The sequence below is a fragment of the Alosa alosa genome, chromosome 17, assembly GCF_017589495.1.
Source record: "Alosa alosa isolate M-15738 ecotype Scorff River chromosome 17, AALO_Geno_1.1, whole genome shotgun sequence".
NCBI classification, from domain to species: Eukaryota; Metazoa; Chordata; class Actinopteri; order Clupeiformes; family Clupeidae; genus Alosa; species Alosa alosa.
In genome coordinates, this window is record NC_063205.1 from 9,979,724 (window position 1) to 9,999,629 (window position 19,906).

General features: G+C 39.6%; 1 protein-coding gene and 1 long non-coding RNA gene across 5 annotated transcripts in view; one reads left to right on the forward strand and one right to left on the reverse strand.

Moving 5' to 3' along the window:
- The window catches only part of LOC125311058, a 13,407-nt gene extending 12,394 nt beyond the window's left edge, over positions 1-1,013 (reverse strand). The window contains exon 1 of the long non-coding RNA XR_007196402.1: positions 825-1,013. This is a non-coding gene — a long non-coding RNA (uncharacterized LOC125311058). The remainder of the gene's footprint in view (positions 1-824) is intronic.
- The window catches only part of LOC125311056 (protein mono-ADP-ribosyltransferase PARP12-like), a 25,525-nt gene extending 7,083 nt beyond the window's left edge, over positions 1-18,442 (forward strand). For 3 of the 4 annotated variants that reach the window (XM_048268866.1, XM_048268867.1, XM_048268868.1), the window contains exons 9-12: positions 2,798-2,888; positions 4,145-4,275; positions 6,044-6,192; positions 6,321-7,185. In XM_048268866.1, coding sequence (XP_048124823.1) covers positions 2,798-2,888; positions 4,145-4,275; positions 6,044-6,192; positions 6,321-6,835 — 886 coding nt within the window. In that variant the 3' untranslated portion in view covers positions 6,836-7,185. Of the gene's footprint in view, positions 1-2,797; positions 2,889-4,144; positions 4,276-6,043; positions 6,193-6,320; positions 7,186-8,338; positions 8,387-9,846; positions 9,977-10,231; positions 10,398-10,907; positions 11,026-11,352; positions 11,444-11,542; positions 11,634-12,014; positions 12,150-12,453; positions 12,596-12,794; positions 13,061-13,593; positions 13,636-17,658; positions 17,787-18,410 lie in introns of those variants that run through there. The other variant, XM_048268869.1, reaches the window with a different exon arrangement.
- The last annotated feature ends 1,464 nt before the right edge of the window (positions 18,443-19,906 follow it).

Sequence of the window (19,906 nt, forward strand, 5' to 3'; positions counted from 1 at the left end):
GTTTAGGCTATGTAGGCCTAGATTCAATGTTGTCAATGCAAGTTGATGCAGGACTGTCGGCTGAATAAAAAAAAAAAAAAATCTATCACTCTGTCCGAGTGACATTTAAGCCTATATTATGTAGCCTAAATATATCCAAATTATAGGCATTGCCGTAAGGGTACATTGCGTGTAGGCTACCCTATGGTCACATTATAATCAGACTTCAAGCAGTGCAAAGCAGATGCAGCAGTGAATAGGTTGGAAATGACTGCTTTTCAGCCACCTGATGCTAGTGTAGTCTAGATGATAGGCTACAGAAAGTAAAGTGTAGCCTATCAATAAATATACAAGTATATTAAATCAAATATATTTAAACTAGGCTCTTATTAAAGCTGCCCATATGAGTATGAGAAACGCAAACAGGAGTAAAAGGGAATTGAAGGGCCATTACCGTTTTTTTTTTTGGGGTCAGGGGTCCGACGTGCTGACGTAATTAATATGCAAATTAGCGCGTGGCGTCATCTAGCGACATTTAGCGACTTTTGGAGCTGGCTTTAGCTACTTCCAGTGAACTTCATTCGAAATAGTTGGCAGTGGGGCATAACTACACGCAACCAAAAGGCTATGAAACAACATCAACAGTATACCTTACACAATATCCTTGCTAATGCGCTAACTGGCATTTATTTGAAATGTTATCAGCAAAGTTGTAAGGTGAATTCTAAACAACGCAATGGCATGATATTAATCTTTAATGTGCATGAGGCCCATATAGCAGCATCACAATGAATATGAAGATCATGTTAAAAGTTAGCTGGCAAAAACATAAATAGGTTACATACCTGATGTCACTGAGCTGTCAAAGAGGCTAAGGAACCATCTCGTAGCCTACGTTATCGCTAATCAAACTCAGCTAATGGGTGTTAGCGCATAGCCATAGTTGCTGTTAAAATGCCTACTACTAGCGCTGGGAATCTAAACACTTCAACACCGACATAATGTAGCCTAATATGTTCAAAACTATTGCGTGTTATGGGGGAAGACATTAAATTTCTTGAAGCATTTGGGAACACACTGAATTAACTGGAAAGTAGAGTCCCTTTTAGATAGCTTGCTTGCAAATGCCGTTGTCCATGACTTGGCAGTTCTATGGCAAGCGGTTTTAACATACCTTATGGTAAACCGCCTACACTGGGTAAACTTGAAAGCAGAGCTTACCATTGTGTGTGCATCCATGGAAAGCTGTTTTAACATTTAAATGTATTATGTGAGCAATGAGATTATTGATAGTAAATTGAATATAACAGTTTAATTTCATGTTCAAATTTGTATTATCAATAAAAAAAAAAAACAATTCATGCTTTAGACCATTTTAATTTAAAAACAAAGTACCGGTTCAGGCACCGTTTCGGCACCGGCACCGTTTTAAAAGTAGGGGAGAGCCGGGAACACTTTTTAATTAAACGCAATTTACAAAGCCATCGTACCACACTGAAATCTAATATTTGGTCACTAGTAACCTACAGTACATCTGTCCTCTGTCAAATACAGATGCATTTTCAGCTTTGAACAAAACCGTTCAGGAATTATTACAACAAAAGTGGGACGTGCGTAATGTTTCATTCGTCCCTCCTGGTCGGGACAGTTGAAACAACATAAGGGGACGAATGAAACATACAGTTTAAGCCATATAAACGTCCAACAACTTAGACATTTTACTACATATCATGAATGGTACTCCCAAAAGGTTTTATTTTAGATAGATTGTTGCAGGGCTATACGTCTTTGTGCATGTCTGTTAACAACTCATTGCCATCATCGTGAAGCGTGTATGAAGTGTTTTTTGAAATATCATGCCCTGTGGATGATTCTGCCATGTTTATCGCTAGAACAGTAAGCTTTCCTATTTATATCATGTTGATATTGTTGAAAATGTCGTTCACTAGGTTTTTACGTGGGTTAGGCCACTGCATATCCAAATAAGTAGGCTAACGACCCACCTGCCGTCAGTCTCCATAGGATAACATGGGAAAACTCGACCCCCTACCTGGTGGGCCCAAATGTATTTTCATCTTCCTAAAACTGTTTTTCCATGTCTCACCTCCATAGATGATTGTTTAAACACAGATATTTGTGCATTTAATTAAAATACATGGAGTTACAGCCTGGTCAGGACGATTGAAACACGTGTTTCAATCGTCCCAACACAGACATATGTCACTATAGCTTGTTTTGCTTTCCATGTAAACAAGCATGCGATATGAAAGTCTGGGATTGTAGAGAACACTAAATGGTCTACTGAATAAGCATTAAGTCAAACCTTTAAATGAAAAACACTCATTGATAATCGAAAAAATGTAACCGCTAATAAAGTTTACTTTTGCACATCAAAACTTGTTTATCGCCAGTAACTCCGTGATAAAATGACAGAGCAGGAAGATATTTGGCTGATAGAAGGAGGTTAACATGCTCTATGTTTTGACCGAAGGACGTCGGTCTATCATCATTACACTCGGAGAAAACTGGATTGTTTCATTCGTCCCGTGTTTCAATCGTCCCGGCTCTCCCCTATTGATTTAGCATCGGTATCGGTTAAAACCCAAACGATACCCAACCCTAAATCTGATATAATCCAGATTACATGTAATCCCTTACTACCCAACCCTGCTAATCATTATCACTTTTTCAGTTTAAAAGATCTATTGAATAGAGCCTTGTTTGGACGTGGTTAGTGAGGTTCCCCCTTCACTGTGAAGCGCTTTGGGTGCCTTGAAATATAAATTCAATGTGTTGTTATTGTTTGTTTTTATTTCAGTGAAAAATATGCCAAAAGGATACATTCAAACTTTCTTAGTTCAGTCCCACAGCACTGGAATTACTCCCTGCTGCCTGGGACAGGATATGAGGTAAGGCCTCTCCAACATGGATGCCAGGAACACCCATTTCTGGAGTATTTCTCTGTTCAATAAGAGCTTTCATATACTCACAGGCCCTGTGTTACACCCAGTGCATAAAGGGGCCTGGTGTGACGCAAGTGTTTTGCTAGTTTGAGCTCAGCACAATAATTATTATTCCGCCAGGTGCCCATGTAACAGAGGCTAACTGAGCTAGCATGCTAGTTGCGCGTGTAAATCCTCACACCCCTAACCTTAAGAATGCTTCTAACCGCTGAGTTGGAAGCCTGGGCTTTTAGCTCAGTGGATAGAGCGTTCGACTCCCATGCCGGTGTGTGTTGAGGTGGTGGGTTCGAGGGCCGTGAGCGGCAGACGAATTACGACCTCTGTTACACCCATGCTATGTGAACCTAGTGCACCCAAGGGCGTATCAATGAAAAAAGCAAGGTGTGGTCAGGTGCATAATCACAAATTCCTATTTTGACGCGACTGACCAAGAAAAAACAGGTCTAAATAGTTAAATGTGGCGTGGTTCAGTGTTATTTAAGGGGCGCACCGTCAGGAAGTCTAACTGCTCCAGTGGCGAAACCTTAGTAACAAATCTCTGGCAACGCAATGCGAAGACTGCTGGTGTGCTTGAATAAATGTCCTTAGGATTTTTATACTGTCATTCAAATATTCAGGCTATATTTTTGATTGTAATCCCTTGTCAGTCAGTAGTGAATGTAAAAAACAAAGTGTAAGACTTTGTTTAGTCATTGCAAGTTCAAATACTAAGCAAGTGCTGACATGTGTATACTCTGCTTGTCACACACACACACGTTTTAGCAAAGGAAGTTTCAGTGGAATTCTGCTGTTGCATACACGCTCACAGGTGCAAGCAGATTCCTTTTGCAGAGATGCGCTCATTCGTCACCTGAACGCGCCGGTTGATTTTGTGTTCCTTGCTCTCAAAGGGAATTGCAAATGTCACTATCATTAATTTAATGGATCCATTTAATGGATTAAAACACACCCATGATTGATTAAGAAACATAACAACAACGCTTTTAAACCATGCACCTGGCATCTCACCACTTATTTTGCCGTCAAACTAGCAAAAGTGGACTGGACGCGCCCTAAATGTCATATTATTATAGTTTGTTTGTGAAGGTCAAGTGTCACAGAAAGATTCCCCTGTAGAGGAAAAAGTTTGTGAGACCAAACAAATTCCATTGTATGCTTGATGAAACAATTTTGACCTATGAAAAGTCTCTATTAAACCACAGAGAATCAAGTTAGAGACTTCATCCCAAGATTACAGGCGCATCGTCAGTCAGTTCAACCAAACCATGATGAGGTGTGACATCCTAAGTATTGAGAGAATACAAAACCTGAAGCTCTGGAGGTTTTTCATGTTGTACGTATACCTTTCATATCAGTGGCACTTGCTCTTGTGGGTTTCCAATGTCATATTTATTTAGTCCAGTTTGCTTTTCAAATGCTTGATATATCCCTTATACGTTGCAACCAACATACAGGTGCTGGTCAAATAATTAGAATATCATGAAAAAGTTGACTTGTATAATGTATATATTCATTCCACACAGACTGATATATTTCAAGTGTTTATTTCTTTTCATTTAGATGATTATAACTGACAACTAATGAAAATTCCAAATTTAGTATCTCAAAAAATTAGAATATTGTCAAAAGGTTCAATATTGAAGACACGACACCTGGTGCCACACTCTAATCAGCTAATTAACTCAAAACACCTGCAAAGGCCTTTAAATGGTCTTTCAGTCTAGAACTTGTCCAAAAGACGACCACTGACACCTTGCACAAGGAGGGCCAGACACAAAAGGTCATTGCTAAAGAGGCTGGCTGCTCACAGAGCTCTGTGTCCAAGCACATTAATAGAGAGGCGAGGGGAAGGAAAAGATGTGGTAGAAAAAAGTGTATAAACAATAGGTATAACTGCACCCTGGAGAGGATTGAGGATGGAGAGGAAACAAAACCCATTTAAAAAGGGGAGGGGAGGGGAGGGGGTTCACAAAGAGTGGACTGCAGTTGGAGTCAGTGCTTCAAGAACCATCACGCACAGACGTCTGCAAGACATGGGTTTCAGCTGTCGCATTCCTTGTGTCAAGCCACTCTTGAACAAGAGACGGCGTCAGAAGCGTCTCACCTGGGCTAAAGACAAAAAGGACTGGACTGCTGCTGAGTGGTCCAAAGTTATGTCCTCTGATGGAAGTAAATTTTGCATTTCCTTTGGAAATCAAGGTCCCAGAGTCTGGAGGAAGAGAGGAGAATCCATGTTGCTTGAAGTCCAGTGTAAAGTTTCCACAGTCAGTGATGGTTTGGGGTGCCATGTCATCTGCTGGTGTTGGTTCACTGTGTTTTCTGAGGTCCAGGGTCAACGCAGCCGTCTACCAGGAAGTTTTAGAGAACTTCATGCTTCCTGCTGCTGACCAACTTTATGGAGATGCAAATTTCATTTTCCAACAGGACTTGGCACCTGCCCACAGTGCCAAAGTTACCAGTACCTTGTTTAAGGACCATGGTATCCCTGTTCTTAATTGGCCAGCAAACTCGCCTGACCTTAACCCCATAGAAAATCTATGGGGTATTGTGAAGAGGAAGATGCGATATGCCATACCCAACAATGCAGAAGAGCTGAAGGCCAAGAGCAACCTGGGCTTTCATAATACCTGAGCAGTGCCACAGACTGATTGACTCCATGCCACATCACATTGCTGCAGTAATTCAGGCAGTAATTCAGTAATTAGTCTTAATATTCTAATTTTCTGAGAATTTGGGATTTTCATTAGTTGTCAGTTATAATCATCAAAATTAAAAGAAATAAACATTTGAAATATATCAGTCTGTGTGTAATGAATGAATATAATATACAAGTTTCACTTTTTGAAACTTTTTTTTTTTGAATGGAATTAAATGAACTTTTTGATATTATTCTAATTATATGACCAGCACCTGTACTGTATTTGTCTTACACATGGGCCTGGGTGTTATCTATGACAGATACAGTACATTAGTACTAGGGACATCCCTTTCCCCATCCCTTTACAAATGAAAGCTACGCCCATGTGTTTGTGATATAGTAATCAGTTATCTGAGGGGTTATTTAAACACATGTAATCGTCGCTAATAACAGTGTGTTTCAGACAGAAGAATCAAATTAAGAATGACACTGGGAAGAACGACCGTGTGGAACGGCTATTTCATGGCACTGAATCAGAGTACATTGATGCCATCTGTCATGGAAACACTGATCGCAGTTTTAACACCTTAACAGACACTCGCTTTGGGAGAGGTGCGTAAGTATCTTCAGTTACCATTAGTATATCTAGATAATTATCTTGAGTGTATTATAAACAACACAATAATTTGTAATAACTTAAAAATATTTGAACTTTTAAAATGATACATGTTCACTTCCAGGATGCTACTTTTCAAAAGATGCCTCATATGCCAATGAGTACACAGACAAACAAGGAGTGAGATTTCTGTTTATGTGCCAAGTGACGGTAGGAAACTATGCCTTGGGACAACCAGATTATTACAGGCCTCCCTTCAAGGATGAAAAGAAAACAGTGTCCTACGACAGCTGTGTGGATGATCTTGCACGGCCAAGTGTTTATGTTGTCTTTGAGAAGAACCAGACTTATCCTGAATTCCTAATTAAGTACAGAACTGAGGATGACCAGACTTATAGAGAGGAACCACATGTTCAGGTAGAATCATTCTATGAAACCATCGATATCCAACCTAATGAACAATCACAATCACAATCATTCTATGAACCCATCGATATCCAACCTCAGCCAGTGGAACATCAGACTCCTCCCCCTAAGCCCAGATGTTGTGAAGATGTCTATTGTAATTGTGAAGTTCTTTTGGACTGCTGCTCCCAGCTGTATAAAATAGTGTTAAGGTTGGAAAGGAAAGATGCATGATGGTCATTATGGTATCCATTTGGGGTGCAATTCATGAAGGTTCAGTGGACTGCACTCTTGAAGTTTAAGACAGGTTATGTGATGAGGATGACTGTAATTGTTAACAGAAGTTACAATTCATGTAATTGTTAACAGAAGTTACAATTCATGTTGTTATTAAGACTAACCAGGCCAGCAAACTAATTTACTAAGATTGTGCAATGTGCAGTCTAAACATAACCTGATAAGGAAAAGTGTATACTCTCCTTGAATACTTACAATACATTCTATATATATAATTCTATAATAACTTGAATGTCTATACATGAATATCTATTCAGGAAAAATGTTTTACTGTATTCATATTTCTATGAGGCTTTAGTATTTTCATTTAATTACAGTATTTATTTTTATTGTTTTCTGACATGATTATTGTTTGTATTTAAAAAAATTGTAATGACATGCCCATACATTATGTTGTATGTTTTATGTACTTTTATCTGCACTATGTTGTCTTGTCTTCATGTTAAAAACTTCTTCGGTATTGTTTATGTGCATCATTTTCTTCACAGTGCAATTATTTTCCACATTGTTCTATCTTTATTTATATCAGTACTAGTAGCAGATCTTTTTTATTAGTGTGCATGCGTGTGTGTGTGTGTACTTTGCACTTTCCCTTTGACTTTTCCAAGACACAGACAACAGACAGGTAACAGACAGTGCAGCATCTTTTAGCAACACAAAAGAGACACGGACCAACAGGTATTTTCCTTGCTGATTAAACTGATTTGAATTTGTATAGTCTGCGTCATGGGCATGTCATTGGACTACGGACTTTCTACAGGAAAGGGTATGGTTTTTACGGGCATTGCAATACTGATAATGATAACAGAGATATTTGTAAGCGTGCAATACCTTTTCTTCCGGGACTGTTGACTGCTTTCCTGTTAGAGAAACAAAAACTAGACAAACCAGTCAGGGTTATACTCAAAGTAACTCAACACTCAGTACAGTAGCTGTGTTCAAATACAAACTGGAAAATACAATGGCAGTGGGTACCGGTAAGTAGGAATTTAACAATTTCCAATATGTTAGTTTACATAAAAGATTAATGAAAATGTAGGAAATAGGCTAGATACTTTTATCTGCCCCTTCACGGGCATTGATTCCGCTGTCTAAGTAGCGATTGCTATCTACCTTAAAATACCATTCATATATCATAGATATTGTTCTCCTACAGTAAATCATTGTTCTTTCATGTGTTTTAATCAGACATTCAGGTTCTGTAAAGTACTTTGTGGTATCAAGCTTTTTGAGAGTTATATAACTACAATTATTACCACATTTTGTGATTTTAGATGGACCTTCTCATCTGATGCTTTTTTTTTAAAGAAATTGTATTTTTGAAATTGATAACAGAAATGTTCCTATGATGTTAGTACACATGTTTAAACTTTCCTCAATGACCTAATATGATAATTGGTCTGTGTGAGGCTAAGCTGATGGACATGAATCTTTCAACAGGTGATGAAATCTGTTGCTTGCATCTTATTGGTCGCTGCAATGAATGTGGTAAGAATGCAGATTAGTGGTTAATAACAATGATATACATGCACTGTTGCCATTATTATTAGTTTATGTATTAAGTGTTGTAAGGCCAGCAATTTGCATACCTAAACCAGTAGAAAGGTATCATATTGACAAATACCTTTGTAATCAACAGCACCCCTGTTTATGCATACATATGCAAACTAGAAAGTCACTATTTTCAGCTGCCATTTGGTCTCGGTTCTTGTCATTCTTTTGTGGGCCTAACTCAGGAAAATACCTGAACTCTAACTATATTTGTCAAAAGAGAAATTATAATCTGCTCGTATCTGACATCATTTTAAAAGTCTCCATGCGAGAAATACAGTATTGTCAGTTGTAGAACAGTAAAGTTAATGCATATGATGTTTCCGTAACCTGGGATATTTGATGCCCTCTCTGATGAGATGCTCCCACAACCCCCCCTCAGATAAGAGTGATGCCCTGGTGATTCCAGGGGAATGCCGTCTACAGTGTATATGTTAATATGTTAAAGGAACCATTTGTAAGATTGTGGTCAAAACTGGTACTGCAATCACTTTCAAATTACTGTAGAGCGGTGTATCCCCTCCCCCTCCCCCCTGACTCGAGGTTGCCAACCCGGATGCCAAAACACTACTGACTTCGTGATTAGTAGATAGGTTGAGGGTGGCGCATCAGGCCAAAACACAACATGACATAACAAAACACAACATCAACATCAGTTGAGGGCTGCAACTTCACTTTTTAAAAGGCAATATCCTGGCCGGACTACTGTTGTCAGTGATATAAGTATTTGAAATGAACATGATTTCTTAATGTCTAGTAAAATATCAGGGCCATTTTATGATTAATTGAAACACATTTCTTACATATGGTTCCTTTAAGTTTTTCTTTCTCTTTTTACTTTCTCTTTTCTCTTCTCTTCTATTCTGCCTGCTCAACTCTTCCGGAGGAGGCCTTGCTCTCTTTGGCCTCTCTCTCTCTTTCTCTTTCTCCTTTTGTTTTACCTGATGTATTTAATATCTAACTTGATTTATAATTTGTTAAGGTTATGTTATTGTTATTTAGTTAAGCTTATTTTGTTCTTTTGTTACTTTGTTACAGTATATTGACTTATCTGAGTTTTACCTTATATTCAATGTTAAGTGATGTTTACAGTTAAGCTTATGGTTTATTTGTTAATAAATCATCATTTTACCACCATTTACATATCTCTCCTTATATGCCATGCCACTACTCTGCTACTACTTGATAATTATTGGTCAAAACTTTAGGGAGTCAGATTAATCGTAGTTTCTCGTAATATTTACCACTGCTTCACCGCTCTGTCCTGTTCAAGACACATTCAACATAAAATTTACAGTGTCCTTATTCCAGGAAACATTTATTGCCAAAGATGGTTTGACAAGAATGATTGGGCCTCTTCCAGAAGTGAAACGATATATTTCATGTGACACCTACAGATGCAGTATGTGATAAAGTTCATAGCCGCACACCTTACCTGTGGCAGATCTGGAATGATGATCAGTGGAGCTCTCTCCCCGATAATGAAGAAATAGAACGAGACTACTGCAACCCTGCCAAAACAAAACAGTAAGGGATGTAATAGACAATTCGTTATACACTTTTCATTATTCTACTTCAAGTTCTTTACTTCTTAAACTTTTTTAAGCTATTGCCATTTTATACTTTACAATTATTCTTTGCTTTTGTTTCATTATAAAGCACATTCAGTTACAGTGTGTATGAAATGCACTATATTAATAAACTTGCCTTGCCTAGATGTTCTCTAACTGCATAATGAAAGTAGATTGCAGACATCATTGCCATTATTGCTTTTGTCTGAAGTGACGGAACCCCACCCCTATACTTCGACACAATGACCTGTGGATCGGCTACAGTTCGACGCCTTTCCATGACTACCTCAGCACTGCTCTCACTTTCCTCACTCATCACAAAGTGGGTTTGGTACTGGGAAGAGTCAGAGGACAGATGGAAAGAGTTTGGGCCACTGGTAAGTTGTAGGTTCTTATATATCATATCCCAGGATAGGTCATTTCATATCCTGATAATAATACAGTACGCCGTGGGGAGGCCGATGCAGTGGTTTTAGAAAAGCTAAGGGGTGTTACAGTAGGTATGATGCAAAGCACAGTGGAGCCTTACTACACATACTGTACCTTCAAAGTCAAGCACACAGCGACAATAATTAAATAATTTATTGATATAAAATTGCCGTTATTTCGCCAAGTGGCTTCAGTGGTAATGACTGCCAAGCACATCTGATGATGATGCAAATGCAGTTGCGTTATTCTCAAATAGTGATCTCACATTGGAGATTAACCTGTGGTTGAGGTCAGAGTCTGTTGACATTGTATCAATGCTAATTAGTTAACAGTTAGAATTGTGTCAGGTATTACAAAATGGACAATTAAAATAGTTTTACCATGTATGATATGCTACTACTATACTATACTGTACATAGACTGGATACTGTATGATACGATCACATCCCTTTTGGCAGGCTGGTGATGAGCAATCTTTATCCATCACAAGTGATGAACTGGAGAGGCGATATCTCAACAGTGAAACAACAGTAACATTTTCAGCTGGATATCATCAATATGAACTAAGTTTTTTGGGTACACCACATTTGTTATGTATATTTGTGGGGGGTTTTGCCTTTATTAAAATAAGACAGTGAAGAAATTGACAGGAAGCTAGTGGGAGAGAGAGATGGAGTGGAATCGGGAAATGACCCAGGTCGGATGTGCCACAGCGCCCCCACATTAATGCTATTTTGAAGATACACAATGAACTAGAGGACTATGAGGGACAATTTGATGAATGTATTACATTAGAATCATAGACTCTTTGATATGCTGTAGCCATAAACCTGACTTAACTTCCATGGAATGTGAAGCTTCTGATCATTGGTTCATAAAGTTGTGTGACCAACACCCCAACAGATATGCTTCAAACAAATACCATTACCCAAACACAGAGGCTCCTGAGAAGACGACCAGTGTTCATCTCAAATGCAGAGATCCAGAAAGCCTGGTGAGTGTGCCAACATTGAATCAATCAATCAAGTCAACTATCTATCTATCTATCTATCTATATCAAATACATATTGATGTGTGTTTTTTGTATCTCCAGTGACATATACTGCAACAAAGCACCACCTATTATCCCAGAGTCTTTGCCAGATTACTGGGACCCTCATCTATTGCCTCCAGTAGGATATGAGGTACTGCAGGTCCTAGCTCTAGCCTACACTTTGGTGGTGGTTAGTGAGATTCCCACTTCACTGTAAAGTGTGTTGGGTGCCTTGATACATAAGTGCAAGTTGTTGTTAAGTCATAAACCCCTGTTCTTGACTTACAATCTAAACTAAAGAGTTTGGTTTCGAAAGGTTTCATTACACTGACAAAAGAGTTTCAACACACTGAATACATAAAGGAAACTTCTAAAAGTATTGTCAAGACCCCTGATTGGTTGGTACTGGTTGAACATGCAGATTCACATTACAACCTCTCTGCACTATACTTTATGGGAATATATCATTTGTATACTCTTTTGTGTGTCTTTAGTATGTGATACACATTTATTTAGTTTCTTTCGCTTACAGAGAATCAAGCTGGACACAGCATCTCCAGAATACTCCAATGTCCTCAATCGCTTCGATAAAACCATGGCAGGTTGTAACATTTTGAGCGTTGAGAGAATACAAAATCTGGCCTTGTGGAAATTTTTCAATTTGTAGGTTACTATTTTTATCTTGTTTGTAAATAAATGAGTAACACTCATTTAAATTCAATTTATTTAAAATGATGCATATCATTTATGTACTGTAGCAACTAGCAAGTCACAATTTTTAAGGTTCAGGCCTCTCAGAGTATTATGTTGTGTATTAGCCTCAATGACCTAGTATCAAGTTGCGATTATTTGGTTTCAATGGATCCGATTGACATAATTACTTGCTCAATGACTTAGTCATGTAACAAGTTTTCCCAAGCAACTAGGCAACAACATCTTTAGTAATGATACAATATTGATACCATTGGCAGAAGGATGATATGGAAACCAAAGCTGGGAGGGATGTCCTGAGATTTCTCTTCCATGGGACTAAATCAGAGTATGTGGATGCTATCTGCCGTGAAAACATAGACTGGAGGGTGTGTGGCGAGAATGGAACTAGTTATGGCAGAGGTGAGTTTATGATGTTAAAATGAATAATCCTCTCTTCTAATACAGTATAACAAAGCAGTATGCAGTAGTACAGTATACTATGTAGTAGCAATCACTGAGTGATTGGTGGATTGAGATCAGATTAAGATATCTGCTCACATAAAATAGGAGCGTACTGTGTGGGATTATTGTTGTTTAAAGATATTGCTGTCTTTTTCAGGATCTTATTTTGCCCGAGATGCAGAGTACTCTAACCAATACACCGATTTGACTGGAACACAATCCATGTTCGTTTGCCGGATTTTGGTGGGAGACTTTACATTAGGACATCCAGATTACAACAAGCCTCCTTTCAAAGATGAAGACAAAACTGCAGCATTTGATAGCTGTGTGAATAAGATACAGAACCCGAGTACATTTGTTGTTTTTGAGAAGAATCAGATTTACCCAGAGTATCTTATTCAGTATGAAGAACCTGATAATCAGGTAGCACCCCCAGCTCAAGTCCCACAACCTGTTCAAATAGTGCCCCCTGTTCAAGTAGCTGTTGTGGCACAACCCCCTGCAGTTCCCACTCAGGGGTCACCACCTAAGTCAGACAGATGTGGCTGTTGCTGTGATTGTTGCCTGAGTTTTATCTATATTTTGTTTTGCTGCTGCTGCTGCTGTGAATAATAATGTATGTACAAAACCTGCTACATCGCTTCCTTAAAGCAGAAGGAAGGAAGCTGGCTGAGAGCCTTCTGCTGTTTATAGCCCATTGCTAGTGTTTCAGCCGCTTACTGTGCAGTTGAGAGCAGGGGTAAGACATGTACTGTTTTCTGGCACTAGATGGCGTCAGAGAAACATTAATTTCACAATTCAACCCCTGTCATACCATTCAGTCGTACTGTCAATGGTTAAGTTCTTAATTGTACAAAATAACACCAGGAAACTATGTGTTGATCATGATTTGCATAGTTAATATATATATGTATTTACTCTGTTGACATTTTAATGTTTATTTTATTCATTGGCAGAGAATCAAGCTAGAGACCTCATCTCAGGAATACTGTGACATTGTGAGCATCAGTGGTGGAGGAAGTATTGAAACTCAGTACTTAAGTAAAAGTACAAATACACAGAGAAATATTTACTTTAGTAAAAGTAAAAGTACCACAATGACAACCCTACTTAAGTAAAAGTAAAAAGTACCTGCTTTTAAATGTACTTTAAGTATTAAAAGTAAAAGTATTTGCATAATGATTTATTCTCTTAATATCTATGTTCTAAAAGGAAAAATCAGTATGGGCTGTGGCATTTTAATCTAGTTAGTTTCTAAGCTAGTTTTAGGTTATACTCGACTAGATAGTTTTAAGTTAATGCAATTGTGCTTACCATCTGTGGCCCATTACATTCTGACCTACAATTCTAGAGACTGTAATTCTGGTTATCTACTAGGGTGATCTGCTGAGTAATATCATTCAGCAAAACACGAGAGCCTGAAGTTTAACGGGGTAGACAGGGGAAACGTCGGGTGGATCGTAATGCCAATTATGCTGATTGAACAGAAAAGTTGCTGAGAAAGGTGTCTTTATGATTAAATTCAGTTTCACTTGCGCAGACGCATAGACATTGAATGAGCGCTGACGTTACGCCACAATTGTAGGCTATGCATCTTTATTTAATCACACACAATTAAGGAATATTTCCTAATCTGGAAAACGTTACGTCTTTTCCGCCACCGGTTCATTAATAGTCTACCATTCATTTGTGCCGCAAATGATCAGACGTGTGACAGAAGCATGGGCATAGCTTGTAACTTCGCTGATCCGCGGATAGCAATCTCATCGGAGAGGAGGCCCTAACGCTGCAGATAACAGACAGAGAAAGGCACAGAACACAGTTGCATGTACAGTGTAGCCATGGGTCTGGTGAATATAGCCTACCGAATGCAGATGGCTACAAGCTCACGCTTTGCCTGGTCTAGACTAGAAGCTTATGTTTCTAAGAATGCACGTAGCGCTCCAGAATCTTTGGTAGCAACCCCCGGTAAAACAAACGTGTTTGTCAGAGAGAGAAAAAAAAACTGATCATAAAATGTATCGTAAAAAGTAACGATGGTGTTGTAGAAATGTAGCGGAGTAAAAGTACAGATAATTGCTGTAAAATGTAACGAAGTAAAAGTCAAAAGTATGCACTATAAATTTTACTTAAGTAAAGTACAAATACATGGAAAATTTACTTAAGTACAGTAACGAAGTATTTGTACTTCGTTACATTCCACCATTGGTGAGCATAGAATTAATACAGCATGAAGGCCTGTGGATTGTTTTCCAAAATATAGGTACCATTACAACTCTAGACAAAGCTGTAACATAAGCATGGCTTATTTGTACTATTGTAAAATTAATTACATCTCTGTAAAGCTTTTGGGTAACACTTTATTTGAAGGGGTCTACATAAGGGTGACATGTAACCATCATAAGAATGACATGACACCCATGTCATGTACATTAATGACACATTATTGATGCTTATGACTGTTGTCATAATGTGTCATTCAGTTTTTAGAATGTCAAGTTAACATTGTTTGGGTATTATGTAACCGTTTTATGACAGTTACATGTCACCCTTGTGTAGACCCCTTCAAATAAAGTGTTACCAGCTTTTGTTAAACTTTGTCCTTTTTTATTGCTACTCCAGAGTGAAAATAACCATATCATATACTTTTTTTACCTGAAACAACAATGTGAGATCATTTGTTTTGTAGGCGGTGGGAAGTAATACAAATAAAAGTAATAAATAAATAAATAAATAAATAAATAAATACATTTACTTTCCTTCAAGGTTGGATTTTTCCTATTTTTATTTCATTGTGAGATTACAATAAATCACCAACAGATTATTTTTTATACCGGTTTTAGTCAACTTTAGCAGAGGTGCCAATAATTCTGGAGGGTACTGTATATATTTTATTTTATTTTTATAAAACCGTTGCCTGTAGGCATAATTGTACCATAATGGAAAACATTAAACTATGTATGTAAAAAAAAAAAATAATAAGGCATATTTGTTTAGAACATATTTTTATTTAACCAAAGACATACAAAACAGAATTATGTAGTTTTTACCCCATAATAAATCATTTTGCAAAAAAGCATCATATTCAACATCACAGGCAACATTGTACTATTGTGGAACACTATCATAACCAAATCATAATATCTTCATGTAGATGATTCATCGTGATTTAAATGTTTATTAAAATCAGCAGTAGTAAAGCAGTAGCCTGACATAGCCATACTCAGAATATGAGTCTGATAATGCTCCATTGGGACGTAATTATGGGGCGTATTTCAACCGATACAGGGGGTGGGAATGCCTCTGCACTCAATTGGATAGACCTAACCAATAGCAACGAAATAGCTTACCGTGAGCTGTAGGAAGAACACACAAACCATTCTTCTTCTCCACAAATGCCTTAACATTGTTTTCTGGTCTTTTGTAAAAGTTATTGTGCCGTCAATATCTCCTGCCCTCATTAGCGAAATCTAAGAGATACGTAGTAGGCACGAGTGTAGCACAAGATCCTGGACCCCTGCATAGGCAGTCCTGATGGGCCCCCATGTTCCTCAACCTAGGTTAAATAAAATATATTCCAGACTTTTCAGTATAAGTATATATACTTTTTTGATCCCGTGAGGGAAATTTGGTCTCTGCATTTAACCCAATCGGTGAATTAGTGAAACACAAACAGCACACAGTGAACACACAGTGAGGTGAAGCACACACTAATCCCGGGCGCAGTGAGCTGCCTGCTTCAACGGGCGGGCGCCGGGGAGCAGTGAGGGGTTAGGTGCCTTGCTCAAGGGCACTTCAGCACTGGTCGGGGCTCGAACCGGCAACCCTCCGGTTACAAGTCCAGAGTGCTAACCAGTAGGCCACGGCTGCCCACCGGTCAAGGGCCCTCTCTCCCCTTGGGGCCCCACCCTTTCAACAATAAAAACAAAAACAATGCTTGAACGTTCTATTTGGGCCCCAATCTACTTCCTCTGCATTAAGATAACATATGGAATGTTAAAAAGGAAGTCTTGTGGGGCCAACTATGATGCTGATAATGGAACTCTCTTGAAAGGGTCCATAATCAGTAGTGGTTTTACCCCCAGTCCGACGCCCCTGGTAGTAGGGTAGGCTATTAGGAAAAAACTGATAGCCTATATCCCCTCCGTTTTTAAAAATAATTCAGTTGAACACTGATATGCTACAAACATGTTATAAACAGCTGGGAAAGGCTGTTGAAAATCCCTGGAACAGGTGGTCAATCAGAGATTTCAAACGAACGAGGGAACAACATGTCACAATGCAACAGCGCTGTTTTCCCTTGATGAAAGTGAAACCACGAGTTTTCCCACATCTCAACTTTGGCCAAAACGCTGTTGCTCACCTGTCCATCATCGTAAAGCCCGATTTGATTGGTCCGCCAGATTTGGGGCGAGCATACAGTGGTGAAATTTACACTTTTCTAGGGAGAAAATATGATACCCATCCAAACGTTTGCATGTGCTGAAAGAAGGGTCAAAATAGCCGCCTGTGGGGCATGTGACCACTATTTAGCATTTTCATTGGTATTGAGTTTATCCAATTCTAAAGCAACAAATAACTTTTCCTCTGTCCCACGCATGCTATTTGTTTATCCAGCACCGGCTTAGCAAATAACAATGTCCACAGACAAGGTAGAGAAAGTTGCATGATTTTCTAAAGGTATGATGTATTGCGACATCAGATTCAAGAGTCAAATTTGTATTTTCTTATGTCTCAATCCATTGAACTACAGATCTGCCCGATATGGCAAACTTACATAGTGCGGTTATAGCCGATAGAGGGCCGCGAAGCGAATGCAGAAGTGTCGTTCACCCTGTTACAAGTTGATGAACCACTGAAACGATTTTGGAAACATTATTTTAAGGTACAAAAAACACTTTGGTGTTGCTTTAAGGGATGACTCATTTTATTTCAACAAGGCAAAATAGGATTACCATAGAGGGTTAAGAGAAAATAATTATACAACGTCTAAATCACACTTTTGAATGTATATTTTTCAGGATGCTATTTGCCCAGGATCAGACTACTCCAATGAGTTGTGTCGAGTTTTGGTGGGAGACTACACCTTGGGACGTAGAGGATATAGGCCTACTACGGTGGCCTGGAAGTGCAAAAAAAAATAACAATGGTAAATGTATTATTTACAAGATTAAAAACAAATGTACAAGTTTAAAAACAAATGTACAATGTTTTAAGTAAATTTACATTTTTTAAAACAAATTTACAAGTTTTAAACAAATTTACAATGAGTGAACAAATTTACAAGTTTTTAAACAAATGTACGTTTTTTATGGAAAGGGTAGGTACAATAGACTGAAGTAGTGGCAGGTAGTAGGAAGTGAGGTCTTTTCGAACAGTAGTGTGAGCCTGGTAAGCTGCGTGAGCTTTCTTTCAGTCAGACAGCACAGAGCAACAGCCAACGTACATTCTCTGGTATCACCATGTTCTGCCCTGTTGAGGGTAGATGTGAGAGAGAAGTCGTGAGCAGGTGTAAACACTCAGGAGAAGTCGGAGATGATGTTGAAAAGATGGGAATTTTATTTTTTCTCCCAATTAAGGCCAAAAAGGCAATAAAAATTAACAAAATTAAAGAAAACAAAATACTGCTAGAAAAATAAAGAAAATTGACATGAGAGTCAAAAAAGATATCAAAATACAATTACGCAGCTGCTACAAGTCACCTTTTTTCACTAGAGCATATAACAGACTATGACACTCAACAACCTGAACCGCTTCTTTGCTCGCTTTGAAGCACAAAACAGCACCTGCCCACAGAAGACCCATCCCCCTCTACATGAGCAGCCCCTGTGCCTCTCTGCCGACAGCGTGAAGAGGACACTTGCTGCTATCAACACCCGTAAGGCAACAGGTCCAGACAACATCCCAGGTCGCGGCTGAAGGACTGCGCCCAGGGGAGCTTAAGGATGTCTTCACAGACATCTTTAACACTTCCCTGAAGCAAGCCATCGTCCCATCATGTTTCAAAGCTGCCACCATCATACCTGTGCCGAAGAAAACTGCTCCATCCTGCTTCAATGACTACCGCCCTGTGGCACTGACACCCATCATCATGAAGTGCTTTGAGCGGCTTGTCATGTCACATATCAAAGCCATTCTCCCCGCCACCCTGGACCCCTTCCAGTTTGCATACCGAGCCAAGCGGTCTACAGAGGATGCAATCTGCTCTGCCCTCCACCCAGCCCTCACCCACCTGGAAAAAAGAGACTCATATGTGAGATTGCTGTTTATAGACTTCAGTTCTGCATTCAACACCATAATACCACAACAACTCATCTGCAAACTCGACAAACTGGGACTCAGTACCTACCTCTGCAACTGGCTACTGGACTTCCTCTGTCAGAGGCCCCAAGTAGTAATGCGTGTTGGCAACAATACCTCAAAGCAGCATCACACTGAGCACAGGGGCCCCAAGGCCTGCGTGCTCAGTCCGCTGCTCTTCACCCTGCTGACGATGACTGCGCTGCAACCTACAGCAACAATCACATAGTGAAATTTGCTGACGACACAACTCTGGTGGGTCTCATCACCAAGGGCGGCGAGACTCAATACAGGTTGGAGGTCGACCATCTGACCACGTGGTGCAGGGACAACAACCTCCTGCTGAACGTCCAGCAAGACCAAAGAGATTGTTGTTGACTTCCGGAGAGGTCACACCCAACACCTGCCACTGACCATCGACGGTGCTGTGGTGGAGAGAGCGAGCAGCACCAAATTCCTGGGGGTGCACATCAGCGAAGACCTCTCCTGGACCACCAACACTGCATCACTGGCGAAGAGAGCTCAGCGCCGCCTGTACTTCCTCGCGGAAACTCAGGCGAAGCAAATGCTCCACCAGCCATCATGACCACATTCTACCGAGGCACCATTGAGAGCATCCTCTCCAGCTGTATCGCTGTGTGGGGCGGAAGCTGCACTGAATACAACAGGAAAGCCCTGCAGCGCATAGTGAACACAGCTGGAAGGATCATTGGTGCTTCACTCCCCTCCCTGAAGGACATTTACACCACCCACCTCACCCGCAAGGCGACCAAAATTGTGAGTGATGCAAGTCACCCCGCTCACAATCTGTTTGATCTACTGCCCTCTGGGAAGAGGTACAGAAGCCTGCGGCCCCAAGACTACCAGACTCACCAACAGCTTCATACACCAAGCTGTAAGGATGCTGAACTCTCTCCCTCCTCTCCCCCCTCCACCCTCAGCTACATAACATCCTGGACATTGGACCCA